This window comes from Quercus suber, unplaced genomic scaffold (genome assembly GCF_002906115.3).
Source record: "Quercus suber isolate HL8 unplaced genomic scaffold, Cork oak 2.0 scaffold_209, whole genome shotgun sequence".
Classification (NCBI taxonomy): domain Eukaryota; kingdom Viridiplantae; phylum Streptophyta; class Magnoliopsida; order Fagales; family Fagaceae; genus Quercus; species Quercus suber.
The window spans coordinates 928,723-948,971 of record NW_027069667.1 but is presented as its reverse complement, the minus strand read 5'-3'; the positions used below and the strand labels follow the sequence as shown (position 1 = coordinate 948,971).

Sequence of the window (20,249 nt, the reverse complement as noted above, 5' to 3'; positions counted from 1 at the left end):
CTCCCAGCCTTAGATTTAATTTTGATAATAGGGATACAAAACACTTTTTCTTATTCCCCACACTTGATTTTTTTTTCTTCCATCAATTTGATTAATTCTTACACCAAATAACAATATCAAAACATGTTATCAATGTAATTTATCAAACACTCCTAAAAAAAAAAAAAAAAAAACTTTTCTATTAAAAACTCTTTAGAAAATCAATCGCTAACCTTTGGATCCATAAAATGGTAGATATATATAGCTTTCGTTGACTAGGAAAGAAAAGTTTTGAAAATCTAGTTTGGTTTCGCCTATTACAAGCTCAAAAAAAAAAGGGGGAATGAAATAATAGATATAAACGTCATTGTTCACTTGTTTTCCTTAAACACGTCACAAAATTCCCACCTCATCATAATCATCCAATCAAAACTAGCAGCCATGCCAACAGTGCATTTGTATTCAAGTAATAAATCAGTAAATCACAAAAAGTAAAACCGTAAAAAAAAAAAAAAAAAAAAAAAAAATGTGTGGGGGGGGGGGGGTGGGGTGGGGGTGCGGGCCCTTGAAACCATAGAAGTAGTTACCAGGTGAAAGAAATTAAATTCACAAAATAAGGTTCCATTATAGACACCAAAAATAGATACTAAGCAGAAAGAAACAGTTCCTCATGAAGATTGATGCCTTGGTTTTTGAAACAGAGAGAACAAGATAGATGATACCTTATGAGCTGAAAATAGAACATATGCTGAATCCCCAGCTGGCGTCAAGTCCAGTGTATCATCAGAAACTTGCTGCTGCAACTCAACCGATCCATTTGAAAACTGGGGAGGTGAAGATGTTGGCAATGACGAACCCGAAGAGAATGCAACTGGCTGAGGAGATGCAGGTGAAGAGCGGAAAGGCACGGCAGCAGGACGGACAGGCGAAGTAAAGACAGGGGTCCAGGGGGTAGTGCTTAAGTGAGGAATGGGACTTCCCATTTTGACACCATTGGACGGAGATGGTACATTTGGGCTTTTTATTGAAGACAGAGGAATCTGATCTTGTTGTAATTTTGGTGGAGGAAATCTGGGCGGTGTAGGGGAATTCGATGGAGGAGAGGAGGAGGAGAGAAGAATTGGATTTCTCTCACTGTGAGGATTCGATGAGTCCGGGTTTGAGGGAGTGATAGAGACAGAGTATCCAAGTGAAGGTGGTGGTGGATTTGCCATTGAAATTCAAAGCTATCTTTATTGAAAACTGAGCAATAAAAAGGACACAGAATCAAGAACCAGACTTTATGGCAAACCACAAACAATTCAATCCCAAACAGAGTCCTAGAAAGAAGATACAAAGGCAGTACTTTGAGCATGCAGGAAAATTCAGTGAATTGCACCAATCTCAATCTAAAGATGATAAAGAAACAAGTACAAAGCACAGATTCACATGGATCTTATTCTAGCCCCCATAAAGAATTAACAAAATCAAATTCTTTGATCAACAAAAACCTCAAAAACAACCTAAAACCCCATGAATTACAAGCAACAAGAACGAATTTTGATTCATACCCAGTTGAAGAAATCCACATCAGAGTCAAGACAACGATCAAAATCACCAAAATTTCACCTCCCCAGATCAAATTCAGGCCAAAAAAACTCTGGGTATTGAATAACACCCACTCATTTGGCCCTCAATCCCTTCACAATTGAAGCTTCCCACACAATCCCATCCAATAGAAAATAAACTGACCAACAAAAAAAAATCACAACTTTGAATTAAACTAATGTCAGAACAAAAAGGATCTAGGGTTAATCAATATGGGATATCACATTATTGAATGAATTAAGCTGAAAAAATAAAATAGCGTACCTGAGAGAGACAGCTAATTGTATAGGAGAGAACCGGTTTGAAAAAAAAGAAAAACAAGAACTCAAAGAGACCAAAGAGACCGAAGGATCTTTATATATTTTGACTCTTTTTTACGCTCAGTTCTTGACTTGTTTGGTTTTTTACTTTTTTTTTTTTTTCTTTTTTTCTTTTTTTTTTTCAGCTTTGCCTTCTTCTATTTTCTCTCGGTGGAGATAGACAACAATGCATTGAAATTGTTGGGTTTTCACACACACACACACTCCAACAATAAAAAAAAAAGGAAAAAAACCTATGAAGCATGGACACGAACACAACTTGAGACACATCGACATGACAATTCTTGAAAAATTTAGACAAGACACGGTGGAAATACTATTGTAAATTTGTGAATTAATATACACATATATATATATATATTAGTTAATTTTATTAATTTATAGGCATGTATCATGTTTATTTATTAGTTTTCAAAATATATAACGACTATCAAAATCTTTAAAAACATATCGATAATTAAAGCAATTTTTCATTTCAATAAAACTTTTTTTTTCTCCCAACATAATGAGGACACACATGCAAAAGTGTCCCTGCCGTGCAGGACATGAACACACTGGGGGATTTGAAGTGTCCTTGCTTTTTAATTTATTGTCTTTTTAACTCACGTAGATATCTTTTGGTGCTTTTAAAATTATGTATGTTTGGAATAATTTTCTTTTTCTGCCACATTTGTTTATAATTTATTTGAATTGCCTCTCCTGAAAATTTTGTCAAATAGGTATTGAAGCAAAAGAAGCTAGCAAACGTACCTAGTTTAGGTTTTGGGGCACTTGTTTCTCCTGGCAGGGAGATTTCATCAGGTCCTCAAGTAATACAACATGATCCCCATCGCTGTCAAAGTTGTGGAGCCTATGTAAATTTCTACTGCAAAATATTAATTGGCTCAGGCCAGTGGCAGTGTGTAATATGCCATGAACTGAATGGAAGCCAGGGTGAATATATAGCTCCCAACAAGGAACTTCTTCATACCTTTCCAGAACTGTCATCACCTATGGTTGACTATATTCAAACTAGTAACAATAGACCTGGTTTTATTCCAGTTTCCGATTCAAGAATGTCTGCACCTATTGTTCTTGTCATAGATGAGTGCTTAGATGAACCGCACCTTCAGCACTTACAGAGCTCCCTACATGCATTTGTCGATTCACTTCACCTATCAACAAAATTAGGAATTGTTTCCTATGGCCGTACGGTATCAGTGTATGATTTTTCGGAGGAGTCAGTTGCATCTGCTGATGTTCTTCCCGGTGACAAATCACCAACTCAGGAGCAACTGAAAGCATTGATTTACGGAAGTGGCATATACTTGTCACAAATGCATGCTTCACTACCTGTAGCACACGCCATATTCTCATCAATGAGACCATACAAATTGAACTTTCCAGAAGCTTCTAGAGACCGGTGCTTGGGTACAGCAGTTGAGGTTGCTCTTGCAATAATTCAAGGGCCATCAGCAGAATTGTCTCGAGGGGTAGTTAAGAGGTCAGGTGGAAATAGCAGAATTATTGTGTGCGCTGGTGGACCTAATACTTATGGCCCTGGATCTGTTCCTCATTCATTTAGTCACCCAAATTATCCTCATATGGAAAAGATGGCATTGAAATGGATGGAGCAACTAGGTCAGGAGGCTCATCGACACAATACAGTGGTTGACATTCTATGTGCTGGAACATGCCCTGTTAGAGTTCCTGTGTTGCAGCCTCTTGCAAAAGCTTCTGGGGGAGTTTTGGTTCTTCATGATGACTTTGGAGAAGCCTTTGGCGTAAACTTACAAAGGGCATCTAGCAGGGCAGTAGGTTCCCATGGTTTGTTGGAAATACGGTGTTCTGATGATATTCTTATAACTCAAGTTGTGGGTCCTGGTGAAGAGGCTCATGTAGATACTCAGGAAACTTACAAGAATGACTCTTCTCTATATATTCAGATGCTTAGTGTTGAAGAAACGCAGAGCTTCTCACTCTCCATGGAAAATAAAAGAGATATTAAGGGGGATTATGTATTTTTTCAGTTTGCAGTTCAGTTTTCAAATATGTTTCAAGCTGATATATCCAGAGTAATTACTGTTAGGTTGCCTACTGTGGATAGTGTTTCAGCATATCTTGAGAGTGTTCAAGATGAAGTGGCAGCAGTTCTTATTGCCAAGAGGACCCTCTTGCGAGCCAAAAACTCTTCTGATGCAGTTGATATGCGAACAACAATAGATGAAAGAGTTAAAGACATTGCTTTAAAATTTGGGTCCCAAATACCAAAGTCAAAGCTTTATCGGTTCCCCAAAGAGCTCTCTTTATTACCAGAGCTCTTATTCCATCTGAGAAGGGGCCCACTTTTGGGAAGTATTATTGGTCATGAAGATGAGAGGTCTGTATTGCGGTATTTGTTTTTGAATGCATCATTTGATCTTTCACTTCGTATGGTAGCGCCTCGTTGTCTAATGCACCGGGAAAAGGGAACTTTCGAAGAGCTGCCCGCTCATGACCTTGCTATGCAGTCAGATGCAGCAGTTGTTCTTGACCATGGCACAGACGTCTTCATTTGGTTGGTATGTCACTTAACTTGTCTTCCTGCTATTTTACTATGGCATCTTTAATTTGGATCATGATGCTTCGGATCTTTTTTTTTTTTTTTTATATGTCCTATGTTGTTGAAGTCCCCCCACCCCCTTTTTCTGTCTGTCTGTATCTCTCTCTCTTTGCCTCCGTAAATGTTCATCTCTGAATTGTTACTTTTGAATTTTCTTGTTGGATTGGGGCCTGGAGGTAGCCTGCTTTGTAGTTCACTGTTTTTATTTGACTTGAAAAGGAAAATGAAATTGATCATGTGCAATTTAGGCTATGTAGTAGTATCACATGTAAAAGCATGCTTGCTCCTTGATCCGAAACCTACGATTGAAGGTCTTTAATGGAGTCGTTTGGTAATCTTAAAAAATCGGTGTTAAAACAGTTGCTTTTTCAGACCAAAAATAAGTGCTTTAATGCGTGGACCGTATGCCCCTACTCCTAATAAGTTGCGGAGTTCAGTCCCTTCCAATATGAGTGTAAGACTTGCATCACATTACCTCCTGTGCTAAAAAAAAAAATCAGCTAACTGAGAATGCCAGCTGGTATAGGACTACCCTTGCTTGTTTGGCGTAATCCCTTAATCGATTTTTTTGTAAAAGAGATCCCCAGATCGGGAAGAAGTTCCTTATCTTTATTTAGGAATAGTGACTGGTAACTAAGCGCATCTACTACTCTTGTACTTACTAAAGGAAGGAAGAGAGGCAGGCCGCTCTCTTACAGCAGGAAATCCGGGATTCCATTGTGCACTATTTCCTATTCCTTTGATCTGCTTGTAACTGAGGAGCTCCTGTCTTTTATTTGTCGTGAATGAGCTCCGTATTCTATTCTATTTTCTCTGTTGTTCCTGGTTTTGTGTAAGCAATGTGGGATCCCATAAACATGGAGGAAACTGTGTTATTCAGGCAGTATATATATCTGTTTCATTGTCATTAACACCACTACAGCCAAGAGAAATTCCTTTGTTTGTATTGGTTGAGCCTTTCCCCATCTACTATTTTTATTGTGAAATTTCATCTTTTCTTCAGTACTTTTTGGTTGAACAAATTCCACTTGTTGGTTGATTCAGGGTGCTGAACTTGCTGCTGATGAAGGAAGAAGTGCATCTGCTCTGGCAGCTTGCAGAACATTGGCTGAAGAGATAACTGAATTGCGATTTCCTGCTCCTCGTATCCTTGCTTTCAAGGTTTGTTCCTTTATAGTTCATGCTATATTTTTTGGTCTGCCTTGTATTCCTTTTCCATTCCATCTGGTGCCCAGAATTTAAAGTGAATCTAATGGTTTGGAAAATTTTCCCCTGAAACAGGAGGGGAGCTCTCAGGCTCGGTATTTTGTTTCTCGACTCATACCTGCCCATAAGGATCCTCCATACGAGCAGGTGAGGGCTGGGTGAGAGAGATAGAATGTTTCTTATATCATGATTCCAACAAGCTAATTGTGCAGCATATTGAGTTGTCAGTTTAGGGTTTTACATCAACTGTCATACTTGATCCAACTTTTGGGTAATGCCTTTTTTTTTTTTTTTTGATAATCAACTTTTGGGTGATGCATACTGTTGCAGGAAGCGAGATTTCCCCAGCTTCGTAGTCTGACAACAGAACAGCGAATGAAGCTGAAAAGCAGTTTTCTTCACTTTGATGATCCTAGCTTCTGTGAATGGATGCGAAGTTTGAAATTGGTGCCACCAGAACCAAGCTAAGAAGAAAGGGAGTCTGAATCGTTTCATCATGTCATCACCAATGGGAAACTTTGAAATGTCCCTTTTTTTTAAATTTTTTTTCTTACTGTTAAAATTAATGTAGTTGGTAATGGTGATCAGATTGATTACGTCTCATTCTTCGTGTCCACCCCTCAAATTTTTGATTTAAANGTTTTGAAGCATACAAGATGAAAAGAGAGTCGTTTGGTAATCTTAAAAAATCGGTGTTAAAACAGTTGCTTTTTCAGACCAAAAATAAGTGCTTTAATGCGTGGACCGTATGCCCCTACTCCTAATAAGTTGCGGAGTTCAGTCCCTTCCAATATGAGTGTAAGACTTGCATCACATTACCTCCTGTGCTAAAAAAAAAAATCAGCTAACTGAGAATGCCAGCTGGTATAGGACTACCCTTGCTTGTTTGGCGTAATCCCTTAATCGATTTTTTTGTAAAAGAGATCCCCAGATCGGGAAGAAGTTCCTTATCTTTTTTTAGGAATAGTGACTGGTAACTAAGCGCATCTACTACTCTTGTACTTACTAAAGGAAGGAAGAGAGGCAGGCCGCTCTCTTACAGCAGGAAATCCGGGATTCCATTGTGCACTATTTCCTATTCCTTTGATCTGCTTGTAACTGAGGAGCTCCTGTCTTTTATTTGTCCTGAATGAGCTCCGTATTCTATTCTATTTTCTCTGTTGTTCCTGGTTTTGTGTAAGCAATGTGGGATCCCATAAACATGGAGGAAACTGTGTTATTCAGGCAGTATATATATCTGTTTCATTGTCATTAACACCACTACAGCCAAGAGAAATTCCTTTGTTTGTATTGGTTGAGCCTTTCCCCATCTACTATTTTTATTGTGAAATTTCATCTTTTCTTCAGTACTTTTTGGTTGAACAAATTCCACTTGTTGGTTGATTCAGGGTGCTGAACTTGCTGCTGATGAAGGAAGAAGTGCATCTGCTCTGGCAGCTTGCAGAACATTGGCTGAAGAGATAACTGAATTGCGATTTCCTGCTCCTCGTATCCTTGCTTTCAAGGTTTGTTCCTTTATAGTTCATGCTATATTTTTTGGTCTGCCTTGTATTCCTTTTCCATTCCATCTGGTGCCCAGAATTTAAAGTGAATCTAATGGTTTGGAAAATTTTCCCCTGAAACAGGAGGGGAGCTCTCAGGCTCGGTATTTTGTTTCTCGACTCATACCTGCCCATAAGGATCCTCCATACGAGCAGGTGAGGGCTGGGTGAGAGAGATAGAATGTTTCTATTATCATGATTCCAACAAGCTAATTGTGCAGCATATTGAGTTGTCAGTTTAGGGTTTTACATCAACTGTCATACTTGATCCAACTTTGGGTGTCCACCCCTCAAATTTTTGATTTAAAAAAAAAAAAAAAACGTTTATAGTTAAAAGAGTTCAAGATCATTCTCATTCAGTTTCTCAATTGTAATGCTAAGACAGAGTAATAAAGATTTATTTCTTGATCCAACCGTGTTGTTAAATTAATAACAGTTAATGTCATATTGTCTTTTTTAAAATAAAAAAAGTCATATCGTCTTATTTTAAAAAAAAGTCATCTTGTAACCATGTAGGTTTTTTAAGCTCAGGATGGATATTAGGCAATGAAAGCCGATTTAGCTGTGCCAGTGATCAATCAAAGTAATTCCTCTCTGTACTTGCGGAAGGGACATGACTTGTGTCTAGTGCATTAGTGTGTATGCGTTGGACACATTGGGATACAGAAGAAAATTGTATGGGTTGTGTAACCCATTTAATTTGGAACATAAGTTATATGTTTCACTAGTTCACTGAAAAATATATATATATGGTAAATAGATTATATCCTATTTCAAAACCTACCTATCAATATCATTCATAATTAACGAAATCTTATGTGATGGATATTTGTGACATCCTCTCATGCCACGTAAGTGGATACCAAGCAAGTACATTTTATAAGGATATCTTTTTTTTTTCTTTCTTTTTTTCTTTTTTGGCATTCTTTTCTGTAAACGACGTAGCACCTTCCACTGTTTCTTTCTCAGTTGTCCTTTAACATCGCACACTTCACGTTGCTGAAATTAAACGGCATGATATATGTCATCATTTTTGTCGTCGTAAACCACAACCAACCGTATAAAAGGACCTTTCTCACCTTATCCGCACCTCTTCAAATTCCATTCAGACTTTTCACAAACTGAAAACAGAGCTCCTCTCCTCTGTACTTAAACAGAACAGAGCATGAAACAGAGTACCGGCAAATTTGGAGCTTCCCATAACGTTCCGCTACAACTTCTTATACTCTCTGTAGACACAAACCCTTGTTTTTAGAATAAACCCAATCAAACCCATATCTTCGTTTTTGCTAAAAATGGCTTCACCTATATGTCAGTCACCTTTAGTGAAACACTACAACACCACCTCAGTTTCACCTTTCTCTTCCAAGTTTCTTCACTTCCACAAAGATTACCACCAAATCTCCCATGTGGGGTCCTCAAAGTACCTTCAAATTTTCGATGTGGGAGCCAAAACAATTAAACTGGGAGGTAGTAGGGGCAAGAGGACCCTTGCAATGGCTTCTTTGGGAGGACTTTTAGGTGGGATTTTCAAAGGGAATGATACTGGGGAATCCACTAGGCAAAAGTACGCTTCAACTGTAGATGTAATCAACGGATTGGAAGCTGAGATGTTGGCATTGTCGGATTCGGAGTTGAGGGACAAGACTTTGGTGTTGAAAGAACGAGCACAGAAGGGTGAACCTTTAGATTCCCTTTTACCTGTAAGTTTTGAATATTCAGTCAGGTATATATTTGTTTCTGAATACTGCTAATTATGTAAGTTTGTGGAAGCTGAAAAGGGTTGGCTTCGAATTTTATTTTAAGATTTATATATTTATTCTGTTGAAATGTCAATTTTTAAGTGTTTTGTGATTGTATGTGAAGCCCCTCACTCTTAATTGGTCACAAGGTTAATTAGTTACATTGTCTTTTGCTTGCAGTGTTTCTAAGATTATATGTAATGTAATCCTAGTTGTTGTTTTCCCAGTTAGAGTAAAAATAGTTGTTGCTTTTGGTTATGACTGAAAAAATTTATATTGCAGGAAGCATTTGCTGTTGTTAGAGAAGCTTCAAAGCGGGTTCTAGGCCTTCGTCCTTTTGATGTCCAACTGATAGGTACACTGTTTGTGTATGATTTCTATTCTCTTTCTCCTGTTTGGGACCATTTTGGACCGTGCCAAGCAATTTGGAGCTTTGTTTGCATCACTAGGCGCCTAACACTCGTGTAAAAGAAGTTATTATATGTTGACTCGTTTGTTGTACACCATTCCTTATGGTTCATCAAACTTCAGTACACATGAAAAACAGATTTCTCATTATTGATGCATAGCATGTCACATACATAAATTGATCTCTTATCTAGATTTGAGTGGTGGTTGTGTTGGTCCCCTAGTGTCCACGTTAGAGCTCAACACTTGCGAGTAGTGTACGACTCTCTGTGTCCTTCTGTTAAGCTTGTGTGCATGTAGTCATAACTAGCCAATTTATGTTTCCTAAACTTTGGTTATGTAGGTGGCATGGTTCTTCATAAGGGAGAAATAGCTGAAATGAGGACTGGAGAAGGAAAGACCCTTGTTGCTATTTTACCAGCTTATCTAAATGCATTAACTGGAAAAGGAGTGCATGTTGTTACTGTTAATGATTATCTTGCTCGACGAGATTGCGAGTGGGTTGGTCAAGTTCCTCGTTTTCTTGGATTGAAGGTTGGCCTAATACAGCGTACGTCTCATTCTTTTATATTTATTATATTCCATATTCCATGTCATTTAATATATATTACCTTGCTTTCTATATAGATGGATGGATACTCACATGTATATTTCTGGACAAATGATCATTTTAAAGCTTGTGTGTTTAATTGTTTGAGTGCTAAGTGCTTGACCCTTCTGGAATTTTAAAGTATAATTTTCTTCTTTTGACCGTTATTTGATGGTTTAGGAATCAGATCACAAAATCTTTTGCAAACCAACCTGATCTACTGAAGCTCTCTCTCTATCCCCCTGCCCTCTTTCTCTCCTCCAGAAAAACATCATTGCTAGAGTCACCCTTGATTTTTGGCTTCAGTGGCATGTTCCAATAACTATTCAAACTAGCTATTGACGTATGTCCTCAAATCAGATGATGTACTAGTGAGTAATTTATTTACTAAATTCTGGAAATTTGTTTCACTCTGTTGAAAATTTTGCACAGTTGTGTAGTTGGCTGCTATGTGATTTTCATAAGTGGTGTATAGTTAGTGAAATAAAATAAGGAAGCTGTACATGTCTTGACACAAATCCCTAAGTGGACTGATAAAATAAATACATAGTGCCATAGTGGTTTGATGGATAGATGTCAAAGCATGATTCTGACCTTTATTGATAATCTTGTGCTTGGACTACTTCGGAAGTGATTCCTTTGACTCAGTTAAGGGGAGGAGGTGGATAGGTGCTTAAGAAGACACACTTGAAGGAAGCTATTGACTTTGTTATCTTACAAATTCTTATTTTTGAAGAAATTCAAGACAACCAGCTACTCTTGTTAGTCTTCATTAGTCTATGACTTAACCTCATTTTGCTCCACCAAAAGTTATGTTATTCTGTTTATATCAAGTCCTCTACAAAGCACTTTGAATGGATAGATTTGCTAAATGAGAAATTGAAAGCTTCTTATATCATTTCCTTTTTTTCCCTTTCTGTGTTTTCTTCTGAGATGATCTTACCCCAACTTAGGGCTCAACTCTTTCCTAGCCCATTCAAAGCTTTTGTATTCTTAAATTCCCTCTTGATCTTGTTTGTATCTAACATTGTTAACCAAAACAAACCCAGAATTTGGATTGCTTTGAGAATTTCAACTAGATGTTTTTTTTAATTGGATTTTTATTTTGTACTCTTAAAGGTTTGGGAGTAGAATTATTCTCTCTCTCTCTCTTGAATGGAAATTGGAAAGTGTGAAATTCCACATGTCCTTCCAACGTGGATTCACATAGAACATCACGCCACTACATGAACATGGTATATAGGATAAATATGAGGCCCAAACTGAGAAGTGTTGCACCCCCTTGAAATGGGTGCATGTACATCACACCTCCTATGTTGGTTGCCAAAGCTCTGAGTGAACCTGAAATAGGCCGTGGGCTTGGATCTAACAAATGATCAGAATGCCTCTAAGATTCAATCATAAATCACTTTGCCTCAGTTGTATGTAAACCCCTCCACCCTCACCCCCTAAAGTGGTAAAGAATGGCTGTTTGGGGTCTAAATTTCTTTCTATCTGACAGGACAAACATATAGGAAGGGATGGTTCTTTCATTGCATTGATAGGAGTGTTTAAATAGAAAAAACATGTTTTTGGTTTCAAGATCACTTTTCTTTTGATTCTATTATCTGCCTTTCTTCTCCTCTCCATTTAATAGACATTAATGATTGTTCCTATTCTTAGCTATAGATCTTTATATTTATTCAATTAACTTGTATTGTTTAATATGTTTTTTGATTGTTCAAATACTTGTTTCTTTCAAAATTGTATTGATTTTTCTTGTTGGCTGCTTCTTGTTGATTTTTTGAACTGTATCCATATGCATTTTCGCAGTTGTCTTCTTATTTGGGGCTTAGTATTCTCTTTTACTAGTCAAGGGGTGTTGCTAGTTGGTTTGTCAATTTAGCTTATCAATGTATCCTAACAAGTGGATGTATGTGTGGCAGAGAACATGACAAGTGAACAAAGAAGGGAAAATTACTTATGTGACATCACATATGTGACCAATAGTGAGCTTGGTTTTGATTATTTGAGAGACAACCTTGCCACGGAAAGTAATTCTTGTTTATGTGCTTTTTTATACGATTATCAATTTATTGTATAAACTTCAATCCATCCAAAATATTGCTGGATCCATTTCTACCCTAGCTGAAGGTATTTTCTGGCAACTTACAGAGTGTTGAGGAGCTTGTTTTGAGGCGTTTCAACTACTGTGTAATAGATGAGGTTGATTCCATCCTTATTGATGAAGCTAGAACTCCTCTCATCATATCTGGACCTGCGGAAAAACCTAGTGATCGGTATTATAAAGCCGCAAAAATAGCTGCAGCTTTTGAACGAGATATACATTACACTGTAAGACTGCTAAGCATATGCTCTATTTAACAAAAGCTTCTTTTTAACAACTTATGAATTTTTTTGTTCCTAGAAATGATACATTGGAGTCATCTCTTGAATCCTTAGGCATAATTTGATTGTACACTCATGCTGAATGGATGGATTTTATATTATTAATTCAATCCTTTTATTAGTTTGTTTAATGGACTGCAAATGTTAATATAATAGCCCCTTTCCTTTATCTAGATTGATTTTGGCATAATTATAAAATTATAATGAACAAAATGAAGTTTTCTTGGGTTTAAATATGTATTTTTTGAATTTTCTTTGCATTGTTCACGTCTACATCAACAGCATACAGTACTGGGTTCTTGGGTTGTACACTGGAATGATGACTTCTTAAGGGGAGTTGTGCCCTGTGTCAGGCATAGATAGCTCCATAACACTTGTCCATGTACCAAACATGCTGTTGATGTATCCATAATTGATGTTTAATTTTAATTTAGAACATGGACACATGCAACTAATTTCGGTCTGAAATACAATGGGTCATGGGGATTTGTTTTATTGTTTATATTTTTTTAATAACATTTTACTATAAAATAGAATTGTAACAAAAAAAATTGGTTCTTTTATCAGCCGTTCTTAATAGTAGCATATTTAAATGAGGATTTTGATTACAGGAGGATGTGAGAAAAGGCAGTATGAGGAAGATGATATGGTTATATTTTGGAGACCTATCTAGTTCTGTTTTATGTGTTAAGATGTAATCTATAATGATTTGTCCTCACTATATCTATGTGCTGTATTTTTAAGAATATGCCACATCATCATTTACATTTACTTTCAAATCTTTCTGATGTATATGTTCATGCATGATGCTCATTCTCAATAACATAGTTATATCTCCCATTTGTTGTTGCTCCTTTGATGATTCCATTTATGAAATACTTTGAAAAAGGAAAATTGGGCTGGTTGTTTAAAAAAGTAACTCAAACATGCGTGCACAGAGAGAGAGAGGGAGAGAGAGTGATGCCTCTGGATCATGGTTCAGTTATCAGGGCAAACAGTATTGTTGTAAAGGCTTACATTTTTATTGTTATTAGTTGAGACAAACCTAGAGGTAGTATTGCTTCTGGATCACGAGACATGAAGTTTGGTTTCGTTTATGTGCAAAAATTACTTGTCTGGTTTCTAGTGATCAGAAGTAGATGCATTGTAGATTAGAGTAGGAGAAAATTATGTTCTTGAAACTTTTATTTTTCTCACTGATGTTGTTCTAGGTCGATGAGAAGCAGAAGACAGTTCTACTGACGGAACAGGGTTATGAGGATGCTGAAGAAATTCTGGGTGTTAAGGATTTGTATGATCCTCGAGAACAGTGGGCATCATATGTTCTAAACGCAATTAAAGCAAAGGAGTTATTTCTTAGAGATGTAACCTATATTATCCGTGGCAAGGAGGTTCTAATTGTGGATGAGTTCACCGGCCGCGTTATGCAGGTGAATCTTCATCTAGATCCTGTACATTGCAAAGAAAAATTTTATGCAACTATCCCACTTTGCATATAATTGAGTACATTAGTTCCTTCACTTATCCATTTACTAGAGAAAATGAAATAACTTTCTCATGGAAGTTATGTTGTCCTTTCTGTGAAGGTTTTTAGAAAAATATTAAATTTTGACATCAAGTTTGATTTCTTAACTAATTGTCAATGAGCTCTAGTTCAAATGGCACTTCCTCTTCTCAAAAAATGGGGTAGGGGGTGAGGTTGTGGGGTCCAAGATCCACATGCATGTATGTAACTTACCCATAAAAAATGTTTGATTACTTCACTTATTCAGACACATACTTATAGACAACTTCTCAAGGAAAAAGGGTATATACTATACAGAATTATTTAGGTTATTCATTTTCCTGCTGCTTTGCTCTTTCATGGTCGGAATCTTTCTGTTTAACCTGCAGTATATTATATGAATATAAAGCTACAAAGCCCTCAATAGATACAGCATAGAGTGATTTTTTTTTCTCATATCATAATAACAATTTTCCCCCCTCAAATTCCTGAGACTTTCCATATCTACATTTTTAACTGCCAGTTTCTCTAAATCTTAGCAATGCTTATTGATGCAGTGCAGCTATTCCCACAAAGGGAAGTCATTATGACTTGGTCCTTCTTCTACAGGTTCCCTTATATCGTTGGCAATAACACTAATCTTCAAATATTTTGTTTCATTGATTTATTCACCAGTTTTGGGTTAGAGGATTAGTAAATCTCTGTGTACTGAATCTGTGCATTTAAGTTTACATGAAGTATACATGTTATTTGATAGTGTAGGTTCAGTAGAAGACAGTTCTTCTTGATTGCACTGCCTATGTCAGCTGTTTATAGCAACCTATATTTAGGATTATAAGATTACGGAATGTTCAACTTTTCTTACTTATCAAAAAAAAAAACTTTTGTTGTGCCAATGCCAACCTATAAGTCAAGGATCTATATTTTTATGTGTGCATGTTAGTTTGTCAGTGAAATTATATGTCTTGTAGGCATTCTACTATTGTTATATTACTCATGACCAGAATTACATGCACAAAAATCTGAAGGGTATGAATAAACATGGGTAAAAAGGGAGCTATTGGTCTCTCAAGGCATAAAGTCATAGTGGTATCTTACTTGTCTTTTTTGTTAGGGGAGGCGATGGAGTGATGGGCTTCACCAGGCGGTTGAAGCAAAAGAAGGTTTGCCCATACAAAATGAGACTATAACTCTGGCTTCAATTAGCTACCAAAACTTCTTTCTACAGGTTGGAGCTTTTTATGTTTCAACACATTAGATGAAGCTTCTTTGGAAGTTTATTCTCTCAGACTTCCTAATGTATATTTCCTTGCATTGTTGTAGTTCCCTAAACTTTGTGGAATGACTGGTACTGCAGCAACTGAAAGTACAGAATTTGAGAGCATATACAAGCTTAAAGTTACAATTGTGCCTACAAACAAGCCTATGATAAGAAAGGTAACTTCTAGGTCCTACCATGCCATCCATATGTAGCATATTTATAGTGCCGATGGTTGTCATTGTGATGCAGATTGTAAAACCTGATTACCAAAATATGGAGGGTAAAATAAAGAAGACTTATTTTACAAGATCTTTTTTCTTTTCAATTTAAACAATTAAGTAAATGGAGTGGTGATTTTTTATAAAATTTTTATTTTAAAGTCTCGAAACTAGCCCATATGTGAGTTCTATGCATCATACAAAACTTATTTAAACATTCGAAGTCAGCCAATTTCCTTATTTTCTCTTTAATTTCTTTCAGGATGAGTCTGATGTCGTTTTCAGGGCAACTACGGGAAAGTGGCGGTCAGTTGTGGTAGAGATTTCTAGAATGCACAAGACAGGCTGCCCAGTGCTTGTTGGAACAACTAGTGTTGAGCAGAGTGATTCATTATCAGAACAGTTGCAAGAAGCTGGAATCCCCCATGAGGTGACTTAGCTTTTGTCTTTAGGGATAAGAGATATATAACTTAAGATAATTTGAACATGCAAAAAACTTTACAATGAAAAACCAAGTGTGATGTCAAGTGTTTCACTTGTGACCATTTTCATGGTCATGCAGTCTCTGTTGCTGATAAATCAACCAACGTTCATGGATAGAGAATAAGGTTTAATGGCTTAATCTAATTATTGTATTATGTTTTCTTTATGTTGAGAATTTTAATTGACATTTACATCTTAAAGGTTCTCAACGCAAAACCAGAGAATGTGGAGAGAGAAGCAGAAATTGTAGCGCAGAGTGGTCGTCTAGGGGCTGTGACAATTGCTACTAATATGGCAGGTCGTGGGACTGATATAATCCTTGGTGGTAATGCAGAATTTATGGCAAGGTTGAAGCTACGTGAGATGCTTATGCCGAGGTATCATCTAAGCTTCTTCATAATCGGTTTTGTTCCTAAAGGTTTTTACCTTGCATGCATTTGCTGCATAGGCCCCTAGCGGTTATATTATTGAATACCAGTTTTACTCAGATGTTCGTTATAGAAGAATTCTGTGCCTTTAAGTGTCACCTACTAAACATGAATTCAATGTGGAAAATATATTTCCAAGCATCTGGAGTCAACTGGTATTATATATCTTAGTTTATATCATTTACATGAAATTGTTTTTGCAATAGTAGTTGTTTGTTCACCCCCCCCCCCCCCCCCCGCGGGGGACTTTTCATTCGTAATTCTTAGTTGTACTTTTTGTACTCTTGCTGTATTTATAAATCTTTAATTAAAACGCTTATTGAAAAACTTATTCATTAACACTGCATGTGCCATATGCATAGTGTGTGCATAATGTTTGCCATTATTGAGGAGCATTTAACCCATGTTTCACACTATATGAGAAAGAGCACTTTTGTTCTCCAAGTCAGTGCTAGTTTTCTTTGCATATAGGAGGTTTTAATTTGAAACAATCTACATCTGTGTTTGATTTATGATGTCTTAAAACACACGTTACATTTTCTTCAGTATAATATAATTGCAGAGTTGTGAAGCCAGCTGAAGGAGCTTTTGTATCAGTTAAGAAACCTTCTCCAAAGAAGACATGGAAGGTGTGATTTTGGTTTTTTTTATTGGTATATTTAATTGTTTCTCACAGTAGTATGTAAATTTGATTAAAAAGGGTCGCAAATCTCAACGTTATCCTAGAACTCAGCACTATATAATTCTCCAGGTGAATGAAAATTTATTCCCATGCAAATTATCAAATGAGAATACCAAGTTGGCTGAGGAGGCTGTAGACCTAGCTGTCAAAAGTTGGGGTCAGAGATCTTTAAGTGAGCTTGAAGCAGAGGAGCGGCTGTCTTATTCTTGTGAAAAGGTGAACTTGTTGTAGGTTCTATTTTTTTTTTCTTTTGCATATTAACAATAACAGAAATTGAAAATTGGTTGCAAATATGAGATTTCTTCATGTATGTCTTGAAATTGTCTTATTCTTTGTTATCAGCTAAGAATCATCTCGCATCACTATAATACTGAAAATTTAATATTATATGTCTGCATTCATAGGGGCCTGCTCAAGATGAAGTCATAGCCAAGCTGCGGTATGCCTTTCTACAAGTAGTTAAGGAATATAAGGTTTATACCGAGGAAGAGAGGAAGCAGGTAAGTTTTGATTGACAAAAGTAAAAATTACATTGCTTCTGTTTGCTAGTGTAGATTGCATTATCATATATCTCCATATCCCTAGGTTGTATCAGCTGGTGGACTTCATGTGGTGGGGACAGAGCGCCATGAATCTCGTCGAATTGACAATCAGGTTAAAGTTTTAGTCAAATTCGTTTTAGTATCTATCATCCATCTACCTCAGGGTTCTTTCCGTACTTAAGTTGAATAAAAATTTTCCTCTTTCTCTTAACATACTCTTGACACGAGACTACTTGTCTAGAACTTAAATAAAAATTGAACTTGCAATACGTATCTGTACAGCTGCGTGGTCGAAGTGGCCGGCAAGGGGACCCTGGAAGTTCGCGCTTCTTCTTAAGTCTTGAAGATAACATCTTCCGGATTTTTGGTGGAGATCGAATTCAGGTTTGAACTTTGGTTGCAGTAGGATAGTTGCGAATGCTACTTTAGGATATAGTTTTTAAACATTCTGGATTTTGCCATTTGTAGGGTTTAATGAGAGCTTTTAGAGTTGAAGACCTACCAATCGAGTCTAAGATGCTGACCAAAGCTCTAGATGAAGCTCAGCGGAAAGTGGAGAATTATTTTTTTGATATTCGGAAGCAATTATTTGAGTATGATGAAGTTCTAAACAGTCAAAGAGATCGTGTATATACAGAGAGAAGACGAGCCCTTGAATCTGATAATCTCCAATCTCTTATAATTGAATATGCTGAATTGACAATGGATGATATCTTAGAGGTATGTTTCTAAGATGTAAAATTTTAGGGTTTGCTTGAAAAAGGTCCTGCGCAATCAACATGTATGTGATCCTGAAGTATTTTTGTTATTGAATTTTATAATAAACAGGCAAATATTGGCTCAGATGCTCCAAAGGAAAGCTGGGATTTCGAAAAGTTGATTGCCAAACTTAAACAGTAAGAGGCACCCTTAATTTTGTTTGCTTGAATGAAAAACATACTGCATTTTTCAATTAATACTCAGTAATGTTGCCTCGTGTTGCAGCTTTTGGTTTCTAATAGAAGTTTCTGGTCGATATATTTAAGTTAGAAAATAATCTCAGACAACTTTTGGTTTCTGACATATGAATGAGTTTTAAAATTGAGTACTACTTTCTGCCTAAGTGATAGTTGCTTGAATGATTTTCATTTTACACTACAAAGCCTGTTGGATATCCTTGTTCTACTTGGCAATATAAAAGAATTTTCTAACAAAAATATCGCTGTGGTTCCAGGTATTGCTATCTATTGGATGATCTGACCCAGATTTACTTAGGAGTGAGTGTTCTAGCTACGAGGAATTGCAGGACTACCTTCATCGTCGTGGTTGTGAAGCATATTTGAAGAAGAGAGTCAGTATTTTAGTCTACTTAAAATGAATTTAGTTTATTTACAGAGGTCCAAATCCTAGTTTTTTAAAACATCATCAGATTACAGAATACATCTGCTGATAATCACAGTATTGCTAACACATAAAGCCACACCAGAATACTGTTAGATTGAGATAGGCTGCATTTTGGGCCTTTTCCAGTGTGGTGGGTGGGTGAATTGTTCTTTGTCCACAAGGTTTCAATGTCCTGGCTTATCATGTATATCTGGGTTGTAAATATCAAGCATGTGTTTAATTTTCCTTCTTTTACCTTTTTTCTCCCTCTCTCTCTCAAATTGTTTCCTTCAACACTGTTTTAGGATATTGTGGAGAAACAAGCTCCAGGCTTAATGAAAGAAGCTGAGAGATTTTTAGTTTTGAGCAACATTGATCGTTTGTGGAAAGAACACTTGCAATCAATTAAGTTTGTTCAGCAAGCTGTGGGCTTACGTGGCTATGCACAGCGCGATCCGCTTATTGAGTATAAACTTGAAGGCTATAATCTCTTCCTCGAGATGATGGCACAGATAAGAAGAAATGTAATATATTCAATATATCAGGTTCGTGCTAGATCTATAATTAATATGTTTGATTTTTTACCCTTGCATGTTGCTTAAATATACCTACTGATCTTCTTTGTTTTTGTCTCGTTTTACTATGTTTTTTTTTTTTTTTGGCAGTTTCAACCAGTGCTGGTAAACAAGAATCAGGAACAAACACAAAATGAAAAATCAAGCAAACTTGATAGAAATAAAAATAAGCCTGAACCAGTTGTTGCTGCCAAGTCTTCCTCATCAGCTGCTGACCACCAAGCTACTGCATAAGGCCTACATCACTAGTTCCTAAAGTAAAAAGCTTTATTTTATCCCTTGAATTTGTTGTAAATGAATCATTAATTGTTACTCATCCTTTTGTGAACAGTTCCCCCCCCCCCCCCCCCCACACATCCCCTTTCCCTTGTGAAAATGATGTAGACCAAGAAAAAGAACTGTAAGGGCACAGGAGCTGAAAGCAACTAAAAATTCATAATTATTGAAACCCCTAAACCCCTAGTCAACATTGTGCTGGAGTGCTCCTAAACCAGATGGTGTTACTAGGTTGGCTCAAATTCCATTTGTCATGACCTGAGAAAGCACTAGTCATAATATACACTTCTCCAATCTAATATATATAATCCAAGGTATTACATTTTGGGCTAGGTTCATTGGTCAATCTTAAACTAAGGAAAAAGAACAAACTTTTTACAAGGAATAATCTAAATTTTAATGTCAATTAGGAGCACATTTCGTTATTTCCAATTACGAGCATATTCATTATGTTCATTATTTATAGGCTAAGAGGATGGATGGCACTTTTCCAAAAAAACTTTAAAATTTATTTCAATTCAATCCTTTCCCATTTAGAAATTTTATTTCTAATAGGATTGAGATACGTGGGAAAACT

The 20,249-nt window shown here is 36.6% G+C and overlaps 2 protein-coding genes and 1 long non-coding RNA gene across 3 annotated transcripts; 2 read left to right on the top strand and 1 right to left on the bottom strand.

Moving 5' to 3' along the window:
- Positions 1-697: 697 nt before the first annotated feature.
- Positions 698-2,012, bottom strand: LOC136061555 (uncharacterized). Its single transcript, XR_010631340.1, has 3 exons — positions 1,831-2,012; positions 1,530-1,705; positions 698-1,221 (listed from the first exon to the last, which is right to left on the bottom strand). It is a non-coding gene; the product is annotated as an uncharacterized LOC136061555 (long non-coding RNA).
- A 755-nt stretch (positions 2,013-2,767) lies between these two features.
- Positions 2,768-6,311, top strand: LOC112007564 (protein transport protein SEC23 A). Its single transcript, XM_065779474.1, has 4 exons — positions 2,768-4,426; positions 5,512-5,628; positions 5,749-5,820; positions 6,004-6,311. Exons 1-4 carry the CDS (start codon positions 2,879-2,881, stop codon positions 6,139-6,141), a joined length of 1,875 nt encoding a protein of 624 aa, XP_065635546.1. The 5' UTR covers positions 2,768-2,878; the 3' UTR covers positions 6,142-6,311.
- Positions 6,312-8,183: 1,872 nt separating this feature from the next.
- On the top strand, positions 8,184-19,973 carry LOC112007596 (protein translocase subunit SecA, chloroplastic). Its single transcript, XM_024039966.2, is given in 21 exon segments — positions 8,184-8,917; positions 9,239-9,311; positions 9,708-9,914; positions 11,879-11,982; positions 12,108-12,287; positions 13,553-13,771; positions 14,960-15,073; positions 15,169-15,282; positions 15,587-15,754; positions 16,009-16,184; positions 16,798-16,864; positions 16,987-17,133; positions 17,322-17,417; positions 17,503-17,571; positions 17,742-17,843; positions 17,928-18,179; positions 18,288-18,355; positions 18,673-18,695; positions 18,698-18,789; positions 19,127-19,366; positions 19,487-19,973. Coding segments are annotated over 21 exon segments (3,063 nt in total). The 5' UTR covers positions 8,184-8,509; the 3' UTR covers positions 19,631-19,973.
- Positions 19,974-20,249: the final 276 nt, after the last annotated feature.

What these genes read in the sequence shown, in the direction of transcription:
- LOC112007564 (XM_065779474.1), top strand. Translation starts at nt 2,879, where the DNA reads ATGGTTGACTATATTCAAACTAGTAACAATAGACCTGGTTTTATTCCA. An exon ending in CAGACGTCTTCATTTGGTTG is followed by an intron (nt 4,427 to 5,511) that starts GTATGTCACTTA and finishes TGGTTGATTCAG; the next exon opens with GGTGCTGAACTTGCTGCTGA. An exon ending in CTCGTATCCTTGCTTTCAAG is followed by an intron (nt 5,629 to 5,748) that starts GTTTGTTCCTTT and finishes CCCCTGAAACAG; the next exon opens with GAGGGGAGCTCTCAGGCTCG.